The sequence below is a fragment of the Porites lutea genome, chromosome 11 (genome assembly GCF_958299795.1).
Source record: "Porites lutea chromosome 11, jaPorLute2.1, whole genome shotgun sequence".
Classification (NCBI taxonomy): Eukaryota; Metazoa; Cnidaria; class Anthozoa; order Scleractinia; family Poritidae; genus Porites; species Porites lutea.
This window is the reverse complement of record NC_133211.1, coordinates 21,408,740-21,430,587: the sequence shown is the minus strand read 5'-3', so window position 1 is coordinate 21,430,587 and position 21,848 is coordinate 21,408,740. Positions and strand designations below refer to the sequence as shown.

The following is a 21,848-nucleotide window of genomic DNA, read 5'->3' as shown; positions in this document are numbered from 1 at the left end:
TGGGTCGCTTTGTCAAGTTGCCGCTTACCCGTCCCCAGTCTTCTCTCACAACCTCTCCCCATAGTGCGCGTTACGCGAACAGTGCGCGAAGACTCGGACTGCAGCCTGTGCGGGCCAGGCCGGCTGATGAATCAGACTCTTTGTCTCCCTTGTGCTTTGTTAAAACGCCAACATTCATTCAGGAAATTCATTAAGCTTAAGCCGGTGGCGCTTCGTCAAATAAAGTAAGCTTCTTTTCCAAGCAGTTCATCATTTCATCATTCAAAATTTTTTTTCCCTTGGCAACGCCTCAATCAATTCCAATCGTGTCCATCCCCCCCTGGCATTTGTCATTTTCTTCTGGATCAGCTGCAAATACGAAGGACTTTCTTTTGCGGCACCACTGCCACTACTGCTCAGGGCGGATAACCTTTTTCCGCCCTGCTACTGCTGCTCATTGTGGCGCCGCGCGTCCGCGTCCCGGAACAGTGTAAGGCTGGTCCAAGGCTGGCGCTTCGCTAAAATCAGCGGCTTACCCATAAGCAAGATATCTACTTCATATATTGTGACTGTTATGTACCTCCGATTTCCGCCGTCTTTGATCATTTTCAATCAGTGTCAGCATTATATCGGCGACTAAAACATGTTCGGTTCAACAGGCTCGTCATTCGGTGGTACTTCCAGCTTTGGGACGTTTGGTTCTACTTCTACCACAACAAATTCCCTTGGTCTCGGAAATACCGACAACCCAATGAAAGATGTTGAAGTACAGTCCCCTCCAGACGACACGGTTAGCGCGCTCAAGTTTAGCCCCAAAGCAGACTTTCTCATCGGTTCATCTTGGGCAAATGATGTAAGTTAAAGGATGAATTTATGTGAGGGATACTACCTGATTTTGGTTTTTAACTAAAGAACAAACCGTCTGAGTTGAGAGCAACCCTAATATCAAACCAAGGAGAATGATATGAGGGATGTTCATTTACATTGTATTTTCGCCTTCCAATTTGTGTCGGTTTTCTGTTGAAAAATGAAGTCCGAAGAGTTTTTCTTTTTTGGCACCATTGAAAAATTGTCTGAAGGGTCCAAATTTTGTCAGCTTCTTTGAAGAAAAAATCCAAACCCCAGTTTTAAAAAGGCCGCTGTCCTTAGGAGGGGTCTGGTCCCTGAAATCTAAAGACACGCGTTTATGGTCTCCCCCCCCAAACAACCTTAAGTAGAAATATGGAAAAAATTGCAAAATAATCATTTAATTTATGGCTTAGTCAGTTCCAGAGAAGCCCATCTTTCAACCAACCGGGAGATCTCACAAGAGAGCCATGCTCCTCAACCTCTTTGAAAGTGGCCATGGTGGTATCCAACTCCACATGTGTGAAGGGGAAATGTGGCGATGGTGTTATGCTGGGTTCTAACAGTGGCATCACCTAGTAAGAGGCCGTCGACATATTCACTTTTTCCCTGCTTAACGTCAACTGGATGTTTAGGTCAGACCCCCCTCCTCCCCCCTCCTAAATGTTCACTTGAAATGTTGCTTGCCCAAAAGTCACTGCATTCCAGAAGGAATACTGTCATGCACTTACGTGAGGATATCAACAGTATCAACACAATATACTGCTTTTAAAATGTGGTAGAAACTTCATTATATTTTTAAAGGGATAAACCAGTGAACAGCACTTTTGCGAACTTCTTGAGTTGTAAAAACTGTTTTATTATCTCCTACGCGTTTTGTGTCACTAATGCACACTTCATCACAGAGTTTTACAGTACAACTAAGAATATCTGTAGACTGATATACCTTAGTGAGGAAGATTTCGAGGAAATTAACTGGGTTTGCCACTAGTGTTATTAAGAAAACTGTTAAGATAGACTGTTTCTCATTACATGCATAAACATTAACGACTTTATGCGTTATCAGGGTTCTCAATAGATTTTTAAGTAGGAGGTGATCACTGATAAAGTAGGAGGCTCTTTAGTAAAGCCAGAGGTGTCAAAACAAAGCAAAGAAAAGCGACCTAAACACAAAGTAAGCGGCTATAAATCCCAAAGTAAGCGGTGATCAATCGCCGGGTGCCGCCTTCTATTGAGAACCCTGGTTATTCAATCCAAGTCAACGTATTGTCATTTGTTGTTAGATTGAACTGAAAATGATTGCCTTGGATTTTGTCCAATGAGGCTGTGAACAGATTCTCAAAAAAGAACGTTGACCCTGAAACTATGTATTGACAAAAGATTTCAGTTGTATTCTGACAAACATATTTACAATATCAGCAAACTAACCATAATTTTTGGTATTGTAAAAATTTATTGGTGATTTAGGATATATTTTAAAAAATCACAATGTAAAATATACAATATTGCTGGTAGTTAAGAGCAGAGTTTTATAAAAAGATCACAATTTACACTCACTTCTTTAATTGGTCCTGCTTTGTCATAACTTAATGTCATGAGCACCGCTCCACACATTTTTACATCAGTTTACTTTTGTCCAAAAACGCCCTGCACTAATGTCTGCTGCCTTACCCCCTCCCCCCTAAACGTCCTGTTGATGTTAAGCGGGGGAAAAGTGAATATGTCGATGGCCCCTAACCAGTCAAGTCGTCCCAAAATTCATCAAGCCTGAAGTTATGTCAACTGAAACTAGAGTTATGTCACCCAAAATCCTGAGTTATGTCGCCTGAAATTTTATCAGTTGTAAATACACAAAGAAATGAATTTGCCACGATGAGAGGAAACCAGAGCAATAAATATGTCGTAGTTTAATAATTGACTTTAAGATTAGACTAGATTATCCTCTTACGATTTTATTATTTCAATTAAGGTACATTTTAATTTTTATGGTAATGTTTAGGATCTTAACATTTTATATTTGATTGTACATAATTTTAAAGTTAAGTTTCTGTCATTTATGTGAAGTGCTTGTGGACTCCTAAGGATTAAGGGCTATGTAACTAAATTACTATTATTATTATGTAGAAGTAAGTCACAGATTAAATATAAAATAAGGTTAGTATGATAGGTGTGTAATATTTTTTGTTCTTTATAGCCTTGATGAGACAAAACAAGCACCAAAATGTGTTGCATACAGTTGTAACAGGATGTTAGAATGTTTTTTAGCATGAGAAAATTTTGGGCAACATAACTCGACAGCATTTCGGGTGACATAACTGCAGTTTCAGGCAACATAACTTTGAGTGAGATGACTATCAGGCAACTTGACCGTAAACCCAACACGTCCCTACTTGTTAAAGCAACAAATCTCTCATCAACTAATTGTTAATTATGTATTCGCCATGTGCCTGGCATTTTGCTTATTTGGTATAGTTACAGAGGCAAAAATCCTTTTAATAGTACTTAACAAATTAATGTGTTGTCTCTATGCAGACCTTACATGACAAATGTCTAACATTCGTCACTTGCCACATGTTTATCAGTTCTTGTAACTGTCAAGTGCCACTCTCTTTACGTAATGTTAGTTTTGTTTGGTTTTTATAGGTAAGGTGTTGGGAAGTCAAAGAAAATGGACAGACAGTTCCAAAGGCTCAACAATTTCATACAGGACCAATTTTAGACTGCTGCTGGCATGATGTAAGTGATCAGAGGTTTCAAAAATAACTTCTAAAGGTGAAATAATCTGCCCTGCCATCATAGTGATGCAAACAACTCAAATAAAGTAATTTCCTGCTATCGAAAGAGAAAAGTGATAAAAGGGCATGACCAATAGGCTAGCTAGATCCATAGGTGTACGGGCAATTTTTTCCCAAGGGGGGGGGGGGGGTAATCCATTTGCCCAAAAAAGTCTTGCAAGTTGCCCAAATTTTTACAAAACAGTCAAAAGGAAACTAGGGTCATGCAACAAAATAGGCCGTACTGGAATATAAAAGTGGCTCGATACAGTTTTTCAGAGTCAGTACCTGCCAAGTTTGAGCATAAACTACGTTGCCACAAACAAACATTTGTAAAAAATTGCTGCCACAGTTGTGTGAGATAAAGAGGGAAATTTGTCATGATCAGGATTGCAATGACATCGCAGCTGTCATAGCAACGAAATGACGCCATTACCTATTATACTTGCAGGAATATTTCTCACTGGGAACTGTTCTTACAAAATCGTTCAGGGGAGCTCTTTCCTCCAATAGTCGCCTCGATGTTTGTGAAGTTAAAACGGAACTGTAAGAGCGTTATCGAGATATTTTGGGATGAAGTTTTTATTGTTAGGTAAAAAAGGAAAATCTTGATGTTTAGTCGTAATCTGAAGAAAACGGAGCGCTTTTGACATGCAATTTCACCTCATAGCAGTTTCAATCTTTTTAAAAACGTGTCTGAAAGATCATGGAGATAGCTCCGGCCAATTGCTATAAGGAAGGATTTGATTAGCGCTCGATCCTGTTAGGGGTTTTGTAATCATTTTGGTCTACTTAAACAAATTAGTGTATAATTTTTAAACCGCTTGATAGATTTATTGGAAAAAATTATGATTCTTCTCGTAATTCGATCAAACTGAAAATTAGTCAGCCACTTCACTTTCAGACCCATTGCTGATGCGTGTTCTGCCACACACTGTTCTAGGGGCGGAGGTGATTCTAGAAAGTTATGCGGAAGTTTATTCTAATCAATTCACGACTGCAAATAGCCCACTCCAGCTAGTACAGTGAAGTACAGTGCCCAACAAAAAGAAATCAGCATGATACCCTTCCCTTATAACCAGAAACTCTTCATGTGCTAGGCAACCACTGACTCGTGTGAACGTAACTAAATTATTATGCAGACTTCTGGTTAAAATGGAAAATATTTATCTCTTCAAAATAATAATAAGAAGAAAAAACATGGAACATCTTTAAAAACTGGCTTTGCCCAAATTTTCTCTTGCTGGCCAAAAAATCTGAGTTGCCCCCCCCCCCCCCCCCCCCCGGCCCGTATGCCTATGGCTAGATCACATGACTAATGAAGGGATTGAGGTGACAGTGAAATGAAAAAATGAAATATCGTAATTGTGTAATTTTTATCGTTACAAGAAAAAGTAGTTTTTTGTCTAGTAAGCTGATAATAATTATTTCATCTTACTTATCATCCATACAAGTCATGTACCGGTATTCTCCATACTTCACCTACATCAATAAGTAACTTCTAATTGCAGGATGGTACAAAAGTATTTACAGCATCTACTGACAAACAGTGTAAGATGTGGGACCTCAATTCCAACCAGGCTGTGCAAGTGGCTCAGGTAAGAATGTAATAGTCCTTTAATTCCCCAACAGTGACCAACACCAATTTTCTCCTTACAGTATTGATTTAAAGTCAAGAAAAAAGGTCATGAGAATTTATAAAATGATCACCAATGAGAAAATGCTTTGATCTTTATCAAATTCTCTCAATTAAATCTTTAAGAAATGTGTGGATGTCAGTTTGGAGAATTGGTATGTTGATATTGGGGCTTAAAGGGATAAGGGGGCTGGGGGGCTGTGAGGGGGGGGGGGAGGGTGTGTGATGTGGCAACAGAGACACTGTAACAAGTCCTTGGAAGCAAAATGGTTAATTTTTAGACTAAAAGTGAAAGAAGAAACAAAGATAGCATAACTCGATCATTTTCAGTCATTTTTGAAATTAATATTATTAATTAAGATTAAGTATTTACTCCTACACTTCTACACTCTACTCAATAATAAAATTCAACTTAAATTATTGATCCATACATTTACATTATTTTACAGATTTTTGTGTCAAAACTACACGTAGAAATTTGCATTGTACTCCATTTTATTACCTAGATTATTATGCTAACAATAATATTTTTATTAAACATCCCTGCAAATCAGTATTCATTATTATTCTCAGCATTGCCAGTTAACCCTTGTTTGTTTAAATGATAATATATAGATTTAGCCAGGGCTGAAAGCGAAGCTCTCATTAATATACTCTTATAGTTAAATACTCAAACAAAAAATAAAATTGTGTGATACTAAACAGGGACAGAAACAAGAACAGCAAAAAAAATTAATAGGTCCAATTAGCAAAAAGACAACTTTGCACATGCAGCACACTTTTTTTTACATTTCTTTGCTGTAGTTTTGCATGACTACAACATAGAACTTCCCGGTTACACATTTTATGGAGGGAATGTTGTATGTTTGTATGTGTTTTTTTTCACTGTCGTTTATTTTCACCTTAGTAGCCGCTAGCATTTCTCATTTTCTCACCCCCACTATAATATTTTCATGTTTTTCTTCCAACGAAATTTGTCTCCTTTGCTTTTCATCTCTTGCTCTTGCTCTTTCTCTGTTATCCACATCAGTGTGGACAGAAAGACTGAGTCGAAAAAAAGACTCAGCTTTGTTGCTGTTTTTTCTCTCTAAAATTCAAGGTGGACATGTGATTTTTTCAAGGCCACTAAACTAGGTTCATGTGACAAACATCCTGCATACTGCTTGGGACTGAATGTCAATATGTGCCTATGTGTAATTTGCCACTATAGAAACGAGAGGGGAACTGGAGCCGAAATGCATCCCGCAGTTGTTTCTGGGATTGTTACTGGGGATGCTCCTATCAGCTATTGGCCAATATTTTTTTCCCTGCCCCTAGTAACAGTTCCAGAACGGCATGGCGAAGTTAACTCAGCCCAGTTTTTTTTCTTATTTCTAATTAAAAGTGGATTAAAAAGAAGTCACTTTTTTAAACATTTTGCTGTAAAAAAACTCCTCTTAAAAACACATTTTAAGAAATTTTTTAAAACATTAAATAAATATGATGATTTTTTTATGCTCTCAGATGTCCTTATGAAGTCAAAAAGTTGCGTATGAATGTTCTATGAATACAAGAAAAAACAATAGGTCATAAAAAAGAAAAGTAGCATATGAAAATATGTTACAAGTTAAACAAATAGTTTCGCACTAATGGAGTCTCTCTGAGTATGAAGACTGGGCCTAAGTTCTTTAATGAATAACATTTTGTAAATGAGGTGGTCAAATTTTCCGTGGCACTTCTTAAAAGTTGACCCTCACTCAGAAGATGAGCTTAACGTTGTCGTATTTTTTAATGTTTTTAAAAATTTCTTTACATGTTTTTAAGAAAAGTTTTTTTTTGCAATTTTTATAGCTAAATTTCCAAAATCGCAAATGATAGAAATGCGATGGTGAATTTTAAGCCATGCACTGTTCTTGTGTTTACCTTTTTATCAGCATGACAAACCTGTCAAAACATGCCAGTGGATTCAAGCACCAAACTACAGCTGCCTCATGACAGGAAGCTGGGATAATACCGTTAAGTTTTGGGACACACGTCAATCAAACCCCATGATGGTTTTACAAATTCCCGAGCGTGTGTACTGTGCAGATGTAGTGTACCCCATGGCCATTGTTGGTACTGCACAGAGGGGGATAATTTGTTATCAGTTAGAGAATCAGCCTTCAGAAGTCAAGAGGTTAGAGTCACCACTGAAATACCAGGTAAGAACTGAAATTGTATAATTTGGAAGATGAAGAAATCTAACACCAGAATGCTCAGAGAAAATTCTGAGCTCCAGCTGAGAATCAAACCTGACCACCGTGCTACCAGACCACTGAGCTGCCGGAGGCTCTATGGAGAGCAGGGTCGAAGTATAATTACACCAGTCATAGAGGACTGTATTGGGGACTTTATCAAAATCAGCCATCCACCAGCATACTGACAGCTGGCTTAAGGCATCCTCGGGGACCCAGGGGCAGTTAGTCGGGTCGATAAAATGTTCGTGGTGAAAGTTTACTGTAAGATCGAGACGAGCCCCTGGGCACTTACTCTTACTGAACCAGTTCCAGAAGCGTTTGAATTGCCTGCTTCTGATTGGCCAGAAAAAATTTTTTCTGGCCAATCAGCGAAGAGAAGCTGCCGGGTGACTCTCGTGTTTTCTTACACGACGTAGTTTTCCTCATCGATCGCCATAGTTGCGTAGCCCGTTCAACTGGGAAAGTTTCTCGACGAAAGTTTCAGAACAAAATGTTAACAACCCGCAAAATTGCAACCTTTAGCACGGCTACAAGAAACAAACACGCTCCGATGAATTTTTAGGGCGGATCTTTCCAAGGGGTTGTAAATTTTTATTGCTGATCAATACGATACGCGATGCATGACTTGCACTTTCCACACCTTAATTTGCTCACATTGTCTAGTATACAACACCAAGCTTACATTGTAGATGTCCATGTTCGTTGCACGACATCTGAAACTTTCTACAGTGTGAAAATTTGCGTTGCACGGGCCACGCAACTACGTCGATTGATCGTGGGAATTGCTGGCTTCCTGCAGTGCACGCACCTTCTTGCTTTCGCGCCAAACTCGATCCCTTACCGTACGTATTTTAAATACAGCCGTTGTGTTTAGTTCGAAATCTCGGTCCGGTTATGTGCTGAATCCTGACTTGTTAAGTGAGGTCGATTTTTGCAGGTTGTGTGGGTTTATTTTTACGGATAAGTGAAGAAAAAAAAAGTAAAGGTGAGTTTGCCAAAATGTTTGAAAGTGGTTGGTGTGAAAGTTTTGGAGGGCGATAAACGCGCAGTGTGTGACACGTATAGGTACAGAGTTGAGAAATCGTGGAAGGATGGGATGTCTATATAGATATTTTTGTAGTCACTAAAGCTTTACAAGAAGTGAACGCTCTTATGGAAATTCCAGGGAGAAGAGACCAAGCAATAGGGACACTTTCCAAAGATCCAACTTCAGCTCTTGATTTCAAGGACCTGGGTTAATCTTCACTGTGATTAGAATTATGGCTAATATAGAAGAAATGAATTTTTATTATAAGAGACATGTATAAGAGTAATTTCACATAATATGTGGTTTTTTGCCAAACTATTTATCTATGATTGACTTGATGTTTCCCCTTACTGACCCCCTCAAACACATCCACAGTGCCATTGTTTTAACTCCCTTGGAATTGATGGTACAAGATTGGACTTATTTTGAGAAAATAATGCTGCAATATTAACAATTTTCCTTTGGTGCATTTGTTTGATATTTCATAACTTCCCGATCATAATTTTCCTCATCTGACAATAATATTCTTCATTGATAATTATTTTTAAATGTTTAAACACCCTCTTCAGAAAAATAAAAAAACTTCATTGCATGGTCACCGTTCCACACAGTGTCTTTAAAATACTTTCCACAGAACATAACTTATTACAACTATCAATTATTGTTTCCTATAGAAGACAATCAGAGAATACAAATTCTAGAATACAAGTGGTGAAGATTTGATTCTTGAAATTCCTGTCACAGATCATTGATTTTCTTTAAGCAGACTAACAGTCTTTGGCACTGATGTCGCAACATAAGTGGCTTGGAATGATTCTGCTGTTTTCATTACTGTCATCAAAAAAGGAAGGAGTTTTTTCTCTTCTACAAGTTGTACACTTAATGAAATCTAAAAGAAGAAAGACTTTAAGAATTATCGAAGACAGTAAGAGACAATTTCAGCACAGTTCCCTTTTTTCCAGAGAGTGTTGGAAAACAGTTTTTGTATGTCATATGTAGGTATACCATATTTACTTGTGTATAATGTGCACCCAAATATAATGCACACCCCATTTTTCTAGACAGTTTTCAAATAATATACTCAAGTATACTTGTTGGCCACCTAAAATAAAATATTACAGCTCCCTGGTATATACATTACTCAAGCAGTATTATAAGTAGATATGTGAACTCCACTAAAAAAGTTAAAAAAAAAATTTCAACAGCTTAAAAATAAAATTAATGTAATGGAATCTGTAGTTCTGTATTATGGGGCGTTTTTCCATTTATAATATGTAAATGTTCAATTGCACTATTATCTTAATTAAGCAGTCGCAAGGCTTACTTCATCACCTTTCAATTGTCAATAAATGGTGACAAAAAAACATGATGACTTGTGAAGTGTCTGTCAGCTTTTAGACATAAGATTACTGAGCATCCTTGAATAAAAGCCAGATCTACTTTTAAGTATAACAAGTGTCCTGAAAGGGGGATATAAAATCAATCCCATTGAAACTGTTTAACCCTCAATTCCCATTTTTTACATTTTCTTCCCATTCTCAATGATAGAATCCCCCTGCCAGTGACTTAAATCCCATTTTTCCAGAGCAACAACATCCCATTTTACCCCTTCAGAACTCCCCACAATGAATTCAGTGTAGCAACCTTCCTAGTAAACAAATCAGCATACTTACCAATGAACAGCTGTATGTACCTGCAACGGGATTCTTCTGGTAAAACTCCTTAAAGAACATTGCCCTGAATTTCTTGTCCCCCAGTTAATGATTCCAGGCTTCCATACAACAAAGAAAACACTCCCTATCCATTCAATATTTCTGATCTTTTGTTTTGCTTTCCCCTAAGAAAGCGGCCTGAATTTCTAGTGACCTTGAGAACTTAACCTGGTCCACCACAATTCACATGAGAGGTGAAATCACTATGACCAATGGATTACTAGGGAATTCATAACCTTTAGCATCTAACGATTTTTAAACCCCCTAGCTTATAGGCAACATTTGGAAGGTTAGACTCTTCTATCAATTGCCCAAAAACATCCCTTCTTTCCACAATCTTCTCAATAATAAATCTTTGCTTCGCTTTGAACTGTACCACTGTACCACAGGAAACAAAGACAAGCCTTCTAATTCTTCAAGCGCTTGCTGGAGGTCTCCCTCGAATCTAAAGTTAACACTACTATCAACTTCGGCACAATTCGTACGGTCAACTGCTGTAAGCTTTTAAGCTTAAAAGTTTCGAAAGGAGTTTGGAGCGAAAGCACAAAGGCACTGCAGTTAGCCGGCATTTTCCACAATCAATCGACGTAGTTGCGTGGCCCGTGCAACGGAAATTTTCACGCTGTAGAAAGTTTCAGAAGTCGTGCAACGATCATGATCATCTAAAATGTAAGGTTGGCGTTGTATACTAGACAATGTGAGGAAATTAAGGTGTGGAAATTAAAAGTGAAAGTCATGCATCGCGTATCGTATCAGCAATAAAAATTTACGATACCTTGGAAAGATCCGCACTAAAAATTCATCGGAGAGTGTTTGTTTCTTGTAGCCGTGCTAAAGGTTGCAATTTTGCGGGTTGTTAACATTTTGTTCTGAAACTTTCGTCGAGAAACTTTCCCAGTTGAACGGGCTACGCAACTATGGCGATCGATGAGGAAAACTACGTCGTGTAAGAAAACACGAGAGTCACCCGGCAGCTTCTCTTCGCTGATTGGCCAGAAAAAAATTTTTCTGGCCAATCAGAAGCAGGCAATTCAAACGCTTCTGGAACTGGTTCGGTAAGAGTAAGTGCCCAGGGGCTCGTCTCGATCTTACAGTAAACTTTCACCACGAACATTTTATCGACCCGACTAACTGCCCCTGGGTCCCCGAGGATGGGCTTAAGGTGGCTCCGTAATTAATACGAGACCATTTAGCCAGAGGAGGAGCGAATAGTATCCCATGATGCACCTTGTTTCATGTTATATTATCACTGCGTACGTGACATATCATGATCACTACTCTTCAGCACGCGCGTAATGAACATCGTAGTGCTCGATGTGTATGGTTTCCAAACATGTTTCGGTTCAGCAGCTTCTGCTTTTGAGAATATTGAGTTAGCAGATATTCATTGTGCTTTAAAGAAGAATTTCAACGTTACTTTGAAGGGTTACATGTGTTTCACTGGTCTGTCGAGAACTACTTGTGCGCTCGGTCGCAACTACAAACACAAAGTATGAGACTTGGCAACTGAAAGGTTCACCAGGAGAAACGAAACCATGACTGATCTAAAAAGTGGCTCCATCAAAACAGCCGCTACGCTGTGAAGGTAATTGCCAAAGGAGGATTTATTTCAGCATCGCGCTCAAAGGAGCTCAATTTACAACTGCAGTTACAAATAAAATTTAACCTATCGATGCGACAAACAATCCTCTGAATCTACCCGGTACTGACTCACGCAATCTTCAAGGAAATTTCCTGACCAGAATACTGATCTGTTCCTTTGAATAATTAAAGTTTCTGATATATATTTTTTTCAATTTCTGAGCAGGCTTGTTTAGCGTTGTACCTCGTTGTGCCGCTTGCATGCTGCGTGGCACCTTTGTCTGGGTTCCTATCACACTGAAAACACACGGTAATTTTTACCGCTCCTTGTTCTAATTAAAATAATTATAGTCAAATTCCTTTTAAAAATAACCACTATGAAAATACAAAGTGATTACTTCGGCATAAAGTGCTCTTGAAAGCGCCCAACAGATGTAGCCTTCATCAGGCTTTACACATACAACACATATATTATCACACATGGCGTTGAAATGTGATAAAAGATACGAAATTTCCGCCATCTTTGCTCGATAAAAAAGTCTTCAAAATGTGGGTACTTCTGGGTACTTCTTAGCCTGTACAATATTCAGGACCTCAATTTGCCGGCGTGAGGACCACATTTGGAAGACTTCAACATATAATCCAAAAAATCGTAAATATTCATGACCTTGTTGTGGGTCACTGAACACTTTGTGATAAGAAGACTAAGTGAAACAATGAAAATAATGTTTCTATGTTGTAATTTCGCTCTTAAGCCATTGAAAATCGGAGAAGTCATGTCAAATAACAAAATAATGCAATTTTCTTACTTTTACTGGAACACAAATGAGAAAAAAGGCGACGAGAAAACGACCTTATTTCACGATGGAATCTGCCATGACTGCGATATTGCGTAATGCATCTGGAAAAATGCATCATGGGATACTATTCGCTCCTCCTCTGCCATTTAGCTGTGACAAATTTTCCGTCATAACTTTTTCGATTTCAACGCGATGGCTGCGAAACTTTGCAAAGATCAACAGATATCATTCGGCAATAACACGAAATATTCCGATTTCATTGATGGTAAATATTTCTTGAGAAATTAGCGCTTAAAAGGACCCTACTGTTCAAAGAAAATCGCGTCTAGTAAAAAATTTGGCTGATATTTTTTACTGAAATTTCTGGTATCGGCTTTAATTGCTATAATAAATATGCCAGAGGAATTTCAGAAAAATCGTTGGAGCAGAAGTCCGTAACTGAAAGTCGCTCAAAATTCAGCTGTGAAATTGTTTTGGAATTTCAAAAATAAATTACTATCAGGAAGAAGGAGACACCAGTTGCAATTTTCGGGACAAGTAAATTCAGTGTTTGCTAATTCTGAAAACAGAAGCCGATTGCCTATCGTGCTATTCTTTAAAAGGTACTTTTCAGTTTTAGAAGCACTATAAATTGCTCCAAACTTTGCTCTGACGTCGAATGACTTGTTCCTCGACATCTTTAAAATATCGCTTGGCAGTTTTGGTTCAAACTCCTGCTACATACATTTTGATGTATTGCAATGCATCCTCAACGGCTCAGTTTTCCTGCTGTACGTTGTTTCCAATTCAGGAAAAAGGTATTGGGATTGAAAGCTACCTTGTATCGAAGCTCAGATAGAACTGTCGAGCACCTTTGTTTATGACCAGAAAATGAGCACGAGCGGCAGCTCTGCGAGGAATTCGCACCTCAGCCAGGGGGGACGAATGACAATGATGCCCATGTCTGTGAACCGATCTGTATAAACATGTATTGCAGAGCAAAACATAATAATCAAGAAAAAAATACCTATTCATTGAAGGAAGGAGTGACAAAAATTTCAGAGTTGTAAATTTATTCACGGGCAGTATTTTTTCGATAATTTTATTTTGCACTGTGATGTTATTCGGTTCACAGGCATGGTCATCATTGTCGTTCGTCTCCCCTGGGTGAGGTGCGAATTCCTCGCAGAACTGCCGCTCGTGCTCATTTTGTAATCATAAACAAAGGTGCTGGACAGTTCTTTCTGAGCTCTGATACGAGGTAGCGTCCAATCTCAATACTTTTTTCCTGAGTTGGAAACCGTACAGCAGTAAAAGTCGTTGAAAATGCATTGCCATACATCAAAATGTATGCAGCAGGAGTTTGAGCCAAAACTGCCAAGGGATATTTTAAAACTGTCGAAGAACAAGTAATTCTACTTCAGAGGAAAGTTTGGAGCACTTTATAGTGCTTCTAAAACTAAAAAGTACCTTTTAAAGAATAGCAAGATAGCAATCGGCTTCTGTTTTAAGAATTAGCAAACGTTGAATTTACTTGTCCCGAAAATTGAAACTGGTGTCTCCTTCTACCTGATAGTAATTTATTTTTGAAATTCCAAAACAATTTCACAGCTGAATTTTGAGCGACTTTTAGTTACGGACTTCTGCTCCAACGATTTTTCTGAAATTCCTCTGGCATATTTATTATATCAATTAAAGCCGATACCAGAAATTTCAGTAAAAAATATCAGCCAAATTTTTTACTAGACGCGATTTTCTTTGAACTGTAGGGTCCTTTTAAGCGCTAATTTCTCAAGAAATATTTACCATCAATGAAATTGGATTATTTTGTATTATTGCCGAATGATATCTGTTGTTCTTTGCAAATTTTTTCAGCCATCGCGTTAAAGTCGAAAAAGTTATGACGGAAAATTTGTCACAGCTAAATGGTCTCGTATTAATTACGGAGCCACCTTAAGCAATGGTACAATTTCAAATAGATGTGATCTCAAATCAGGCCCCATCACATAATCTGTAACATCTCTTTGAAATATACTTTCAAAATCTAACCCTTAAATTCAGATGCTTGCATTGAAAAATCAATGAATTATAGCAGATTGAGTCACTAACAGTTCTGTACTGTTTGAGCATCTGGGTATTACAGTATAGTCACTGTCATGGTGTAATGCACAATTATCCTGTAAGACTTACAATGCAGGATTGTTTGTAAGTGTCAGTGGATAGCGATTATTTCTCCCCCATTAAAAAAAAGAGCCAAGTCTGACAGTGACTGCAATTAGTACTAGCGAGAAGTAACAAGAATGGTTCCAGTCCCTCATTACTTAGGATAATCATTCATTTTTGAATTTAGATGTGAATGTAGATTCTTATGCTAAACGTTTGCTAACTTTTTCCTTTTAGAATCGCTGTGTGAGTATTTTTAGAGACCCTAAGAAGAATAATCAGCCTGTTGGATTTGCCCTTGGTTCTGTAGAGGGACGAGTTGCAATCCAGTTTATTGAGCCACAGAATCCGTGAGTCTTCTTTTACAAACTAAAAAAAAGGCCTTGGGTGGTTCTTCCAAGTGCCTTTAATTCTTATTTCTCCCTTATTCTACTTTTCAACTGGGAATGACATAAATTAATAATTGGTACGGATTAGATTGTTGCAATCAAAATCCCTGTTTTGAAATTAGGCTATGTTCAGACTATACCTACTTTACCGAATTTCGTGCAGCCTCACTCCATGACAGAAACTGTGCCAAAATCACTGTTCGTATGTGAGAACAGAAGCCCTATCTGGTATGGTTTTGGTGCCAGTGCAAATTCTGCCTTGTAGGGTATGAATATAGCCTAAGATACTGTAATATTCTAACAGTAGCCTTGTTCCAAAAGAATGTTGATTGGTTTACAATGGACACTGGGTGACTGTCATTCCCATGTAGAAATGACGGGGATGCCTGTTGTCTCACTTAGGGGTAGAAATCGCAGATTTTTGTCTCATTTAGCGTGTTTAGTTCATTGCCACAGTGTTTGAGCCCAGTGGTCAGGAATTATTTCATATTTGGCTGCCAAGTAGCAGAATGAATCTGTCGGTACTCAAGGATAGCTTCATCCTTAGTGTTCTGTTGAGGAGGATAAAATGACGGACTATATGGGTACTAGCCTACGAATGCAGGCGCATTACCGGTCGTTGCTTCTCTTCACCCGGGTGGAGGACCGGAAATACGTCTGTGGTTCTAGGCTAAATGTATTATACATGGGTTTTTAATACTTATTATTACAGAAAAGATAACTTCACATTCAAGTGCCACAGATCTAATGGAACTGGAGCCAACGTTCAGGACATTTATGCCGTAAGCTTAATTGACTGATGATGGGTTTTCTATCTTCACTTTCAATCTTGCTGGCTAAGTAACTAGTTAAAAGTAGTAAGCCACACAGCTTCATCAGGTTTCCGAAGCATAAAGCCAAGAGGAAACTCACAATGCTGCTGCAATCCTTGTCTCAAAATGTTTCATATTGCGGGGTTGGGCCTGGTAGTCTGAAATGTCATCCGTGTCTTCGCCCCGCCCCGCCAACGGGCGAAGCAACCTGGGGGATGGGGCGAAAAGATGGGTGACATTTGAGACTATGGGCCTAGGAGAAAGTGTATGAAGAAAAGTTTATCATGAGAAGGATGTAAAAAATATCATGTCGCAAGTGTGGGTCAGAGGAAAACCCTGAGAAAACAGCCAACATTTGGCGATGCCACCCGTCTGAGGAACCAACGCAGAAATTCCATACTGGTGACGTGTCACTACTCAGATCTGGGTAGTGCTTCGGATTTGACGTGCCGTGAGGGAAGTTTGCCTCAACCAATCACAAGCACTACCTCAGATCTGGGTAGTGACACGTTATCAGTATGGAATTTCTGCGCTCGTTTCGTAGACGTCATTTCACGGGGAAACCAGTGGTAGCGCCACGAAATGTCAGCTCTTTTCTCAGGCTAGGACAAGATTTGGACCCAAGAATACAGATGATACACATGTGCAAAGAATCTCATGGTACATTAGGCCATTTTCTTGCTTTATAAAACGACATGACATCAGGAAGCAACACTACGTCTTGAATTCCCTGTATGTAATATACAGCTACGCGAAGCTCATTTTTTATTAAATGCGTCAGTGAAGTTAAATGTCCTTTGAAACAGATACAGGTGCCGAAACCTCTTCTGACAGAAGCCTGTCAGTAACGGAAAGTTATTTTGGTCCCAAAGATGCAAAAGTTCATGCGATCTCTAACTGTAAACCTCTGTAATGCAGCATTTGACGTGGTCTCTTTATTGTCTGCACATCAGGTTCGAGCTGAGAGCTGACATTAGGCGTGGCCATAGGTTTCCCCGCAAAATGACATTTGAGAAACGAGCGCATACTAATGACGTGTTCCTACCCGAAGTTGAATAGTGCTTCTGATTGGTTGACGCAAATTTCCTTACAGCACGACCAATCAGAAGCAATACCCAGATGTGGGTGGTAACACGTCATCATTATGGAATTTCTGCAGGCGTTCCTCAGACATCATTTCGTGAGGAAACGGTTGGTGACGTCGCGAAATGTCGGTTGTTTACTCAGGCTAGCCAGGGTGACTGACGATAGCATATACATGCATGTCATAGTGGGTTAATAGTATTGAGATGAAATAGACTATATATATTTGATATTTCCAAACAGGAACGCTTCTGTATCTGCTAGAGAGGGGCAGAGACACACTTCATTTCTTTAAGATGCATCCATTGCTGTTTCTTATTTTTCCTCAGGTGAACGATATCGCTTTCCACCCCGTACACTTTTGTTCGCTTGCCACGGTAGGATCCGATGGAAAGTTCAGTTTCTGGGACAGAGACGCTCGCACAAAACTTAAAGTAAGAACTTAACTGTTTCATAACCAAATTTGGGCGATCATCACCTTAAAAAAAGACAAACAAATAGAACCAAGGTAGTTATTTCGGTCACTGAGATCAGATACGAATTATTAACTACAGAATCCTAGTTAATAGTCATATTTAGAACCGCTCTGAACTTACAGCCGGTACCACACAAGCAAGTCATGGTTGGTTTTGGGTTTTTTTGTTGCTGTTTGTTATTGAACTCCATCATCGCCCAACAACGCAGAACCAAAGCAATCGCTTACCATTTCTTTTAACATTCAAGTCAAATGATTCTAATAGATTTGTAACGCATTTAAACCTAAGATGAGCGCTACTCTACTTGAGGTCAGTTTTTCTTGGCTTTGTTTCACATTGTGATGATGAAACGAACAGTACAGTCATTGTTGAAAGACTGAATCCCGAAACCATTTAGTTTTTTCCATGCTCTTTAATTTAACAACCTTGTTTTCTTTGCTCCACGCACGTGCCAAATCCCACCCAAATTTCCTCAATACTTGTGAACTCACTGTTCTTGAATTTAATGTTGTAGACATCCGAGCAGCTGAACATGCCCATAACAGCTTGTTGTTTCAATTCAAGAGGAAATATTTTTGCTTACACGTCAAGTTATGACTGGTCCAAGGTGAGCCGCACCACTCACATCTAAACCAGGTTTACAATCTCCTTCCCCACCCTCTCCCGCACAGGGTTTTAAATAAGAATGCAAGATTCATTAGCTATTTCAGTTCTCCCTAAGCAGTTTCCTCCTTGTTCGAATACTAAGTGAACTTCAGACATCAGAAACACTTCCCTCTCACGGTCTTTTCCAAGACTAAACGGGGAGCATAGATTTAAATGCAGGGTGCTGGAGGCAAGCACTGAGAGCGAGCGGGGGATGAAGGAAGGGGTAAACAGCCCTTCCCCTTTTTTCCCCTTCCTCACCGCTTTCCTCATTAATTACACTCTTTTTTAGCTAGTTGAATATTCTTATTTTTCTGCCGATATATAAGGCACAAAATATCCTGAATCATACCGTATGGCATTTCCTTTTTAAAATGTTGCGGGGTATCAGTTACAAGAGTTTGGTGTTTAGATCCGTATCGAACTCTCATAAACATCGAACATTTGGCTACTGCAGGCTTTTTAACGGGGGTAAAAACAGACGATTAAATTTTATCCAGTTTATTAAACACAATAATTATATTCTTTTCAAATTCTTAGCCTCTGGTTTATTCTTAAAATATTTCCAAAATTTTGCAAATTTCAGCCTCGATATTCTTATAAAAAAAATTCTTGCTATAAAAGGGTGTCACTGACATATCCCCAAATAAGCGATCGCGCGCGGCTGGGGAAGAGGAAGCCAAAAGTATATTCATTGTAACAAACTGTTTGCTTCTGTTTGTTCCAAGGGCCACGAATTTTACAACCCGCAAGTCAAGCCCAAGATCTTTCTTAGGAACTGCGCTGAAGAACTAAAACCGAGGAAGAAATAGAAATTAAGAAAAATGATAATAGGCTTCGATATTGAAGAGGTACGCCACAAAGGCCAGTTTTAAAGAACAACTTGCGCATTGCGATGTAAAGAATGCATAATCAAGCAGTATTTATGGTAAAACTCCTCTAAAGTTAAGGAAGAACCCGTCTACATTACACTAACAGCCAGTGAATTGTAACTGTGACATCGGTGCCGTGGAAGTTTTCAAGTGACTTACATGTGGGCCCGGGTATAGGCGTACGTCGTTGTTAGACGGATGGTCGTGTTTTGTTCGGGTGATCCTCTCCGGATATCGTCGGTATTCGACTTTCCTCGACAGAGACTAAACATTGGATCGTGCGATGCTGTCAGATGTGTTAAGTTGTTTTGTAATTCAGTCTTTAAAAAGGCTTTTTTTTCAAAGCGGGTCTTTCTCGTTTCAGCCTCCCGTGAGGTAGCTTGAGGAATGCTTTAGCAAATTGTTATCCGTACTAAGTTTTTCCTCATGCTGTTTATTGACCTGCGATCAGGCGGTTTTTTTTTCCGGGGAAAGGGGAAAAAGAACGCCGTCTTTTTCCTCTCGTCTCCCAGACAAAAGGGAAGAAGGACCGCCTGATCGCAGGTTAGCTGTTTATAGATCTTTTCTGGAGCGTCAAAGATGTCTTTAAAGCCAAACTTATGTTGCGTTAGCCTCAAACTCCCTAGAAAACAGCTTTACCTTACTGGGATGAGACCTGTCTCGTCAAAAGTTAGTTGACAAAGGTCTTAGAGCATAGTCCTCAGTGCGCATTTGTATCAGTCACATGAAAACGACTTTTGTTACAATAATAATTATAAGTTGAACTCTGGTTGGGGGCCACACTATCATTGGTTTCATCAGAACTCGCCCACTACAGTTTGAAAGGCGACACAATGGCAGATCCAGGGGAGAGGGTCTAGGGTTTCCGGATTCCTCTAGCCCGCAAAATCCACCCTTTAAAACAGAGATATCAAAAATCTTAACTTAAAAGCTTAAATTGTTACTACTGAAAGATGTAAGGATTTACGTACTTTTGTTTACTTAAAAATAATGTGACAGTAGATGCATAGAAATCTGGCAGTGAATGGCTGTAAAACAGTTCCAACAGTTAGAACACTGAGTGACCCCCCCTGCGATGGAAATTTTCAGCTATCCACCCTCAAACTTCCTCCTACTTTGTCTTCTTGATTAAGATAGATAGATAGATAACTTTATTTAAACACGGTTAAAATTCCTTCAGCATGTACAAAAAATCTAAGATCTATAATACCTAACTAAACCAACTCTGATTAAAAATATATTCATAAAATTTTAACTACCTAGCTATTTACAAATAAAAGCTGCTTTTCAAGGATGCCGTGTAAAAACTGTATTAATGTATGATCTCATTCAAAACTGTTGCGACACAGTTTGCGTTTAAAATCATGTAAAGAATCTGCAGATCTTAAATCATGGGATAGGCTGTTCCACAGCTTAGCTCCGCTATAGGACAAACTTTTCTTTAAATAATTGGTACGGGGCAGTGGAAGAACTAATTTATTTTCAGTATTCCTCAATCGATAAGAAGTTATTTCGTCACGAGATACAAATTTAGATGTTAGATAGTCGGGAGTCATCCCAGGTACGGTTTTATACATCATAATAGCCGTCGATACTTGTCTTTGGTGTTTAAGCTTACAACAACCCAGTGCCAGGAACAAATCGTCCACATTACAATCAGAGTTAGCGGACATTAGAATACGGGCTGCACGATTTTGGAGCCTCTGCAGCTTATCGGAAAGACCAATGCCGCAGTTGCTCCATACGACATTACAGTAATCAAAATGCGGTTGAATTAAACTGTCGTAAACATTAATTAATACATTAAAAGGAATAAGATGTCGTATTCTTTTAATTGCACCCAAAGCAGAAGCAATCTTTTTACAAATACTCTGTATGTGGCATTCCCAGCTTAAGTTTTGGTCAATATGCACTCCAAGAGATTTTGCCGTTGACACTTGCATCACGGGATGGTCGTTTATCATAAAAGAAGGAGTTTCAGAAAGCTTTGATAGCTTCTGCCTCGACCCAACTAACATAAACTCAGTTTTAGTCAAGTTAAGGGTCAGTTTGTTAGCCGATAGCCATATATACACCTTGTTTAAATCGTCGTTAACGCAGTCATTTATGAGTTTTAAATCTGCGCTGGCATAGGTTAGGCTGGTGTCATCGGCATACATTCTAGGTTGTGAAAAATGCAAGCAATTAGGTAGGTCATTAATATACAGTAAAAACAATAAAGGTCCGAGAATTGTTCCCTGGGGAACACCACATGTAACTATTAAATTTTGGGTTTGACATTGAGCAATTAATTTGGCAAGTTTGGGTACGATTGTTTAAATACGAAGTAAACCATTCGTGACAGGAACCGCGTAATCCATAATATTGTAATTTCGTTAATAAGATATGATGATCAACTGTGTCGAAAGCCTTTTTTAAGTCTAAGAAGACAACGGCATTGACAAGGCCACGATCAACGTTCACTGCCCAGCTATCGGTAGCTTCGAGTAATGCGGTTACAGTAGAATGTAAAGAACGAAAACCAGATTGGTAACGGGATAGAATACGATTCTCAGTAAGATAGTGATACAACTGGTCGAGGACTACCCGTTCAAATACTTTGGCCACGACTGGGATCACCGATATTGGTCGATAATTGGTGGGATCATTTCGTTTACCAGAATTTTCATACAATGGAGTAACCCTAGCCGACTTCCACTCATCGGGAAAAATTCCTGTCAACAGTGATTGATTAAATATTAAAGTAAGAGACTCGGCAATTAGATCAGGGCACTCCCTTAATAATTTAGCTGATATACTATCTAATCCAGTGGCCTTTGATTTACAAAGTTTTGAAAGGAGAGAATAAATATGAGCAG

The 21,848-nt window shown here is 38.9% G+C and overlaps 1 protein-coding gene across 2 annotated transcripts; it reads left to right on the top strand.

Moving 5' to 3' along the window:
* The first annotated feature begins 542 nt into the window (after positions 1 to 542).
* LOC140952569 (mRNA export factor-like) lies at positions 543 to 19,787 on the top strand. 2 transcript variants are annotated; one of them, XM_073401994.1, is made up of 9 exons: positions 543 to 832; positions 3,469 to 3,561; positions 5,111 to 5,197; positions 7,149 to 7,415; positions 14,951 to 15,063; positions 15,815 to 15,884; positions 17,327 to 17,431; positions 17,988 to 18,080; positions 18,847 to 19,787. In XM_073401994.1, the coding sequence occupies exons 1-9, from the start codon at positions 623 to 625 to the stop codon at positions 18,928 to 18,930; spliced, it is 1,122 nt and encodes a 373-aa protein (XP_073258095.1). In that variant the 5' UTR covers positions 543 to 622; the 3' UTR covers positions 18,931 to 19,787. The 2 variants fall into 2 exon arrangements, with proteins under 2 accessions (XP_073258095.1, XP_073258096.1); XM_073401995.1 differs by lacking the exon at positions 17,988 to 18,080.
* Positions 19,788 to 21,848: the final 2,061 nt, after the last annotated feature.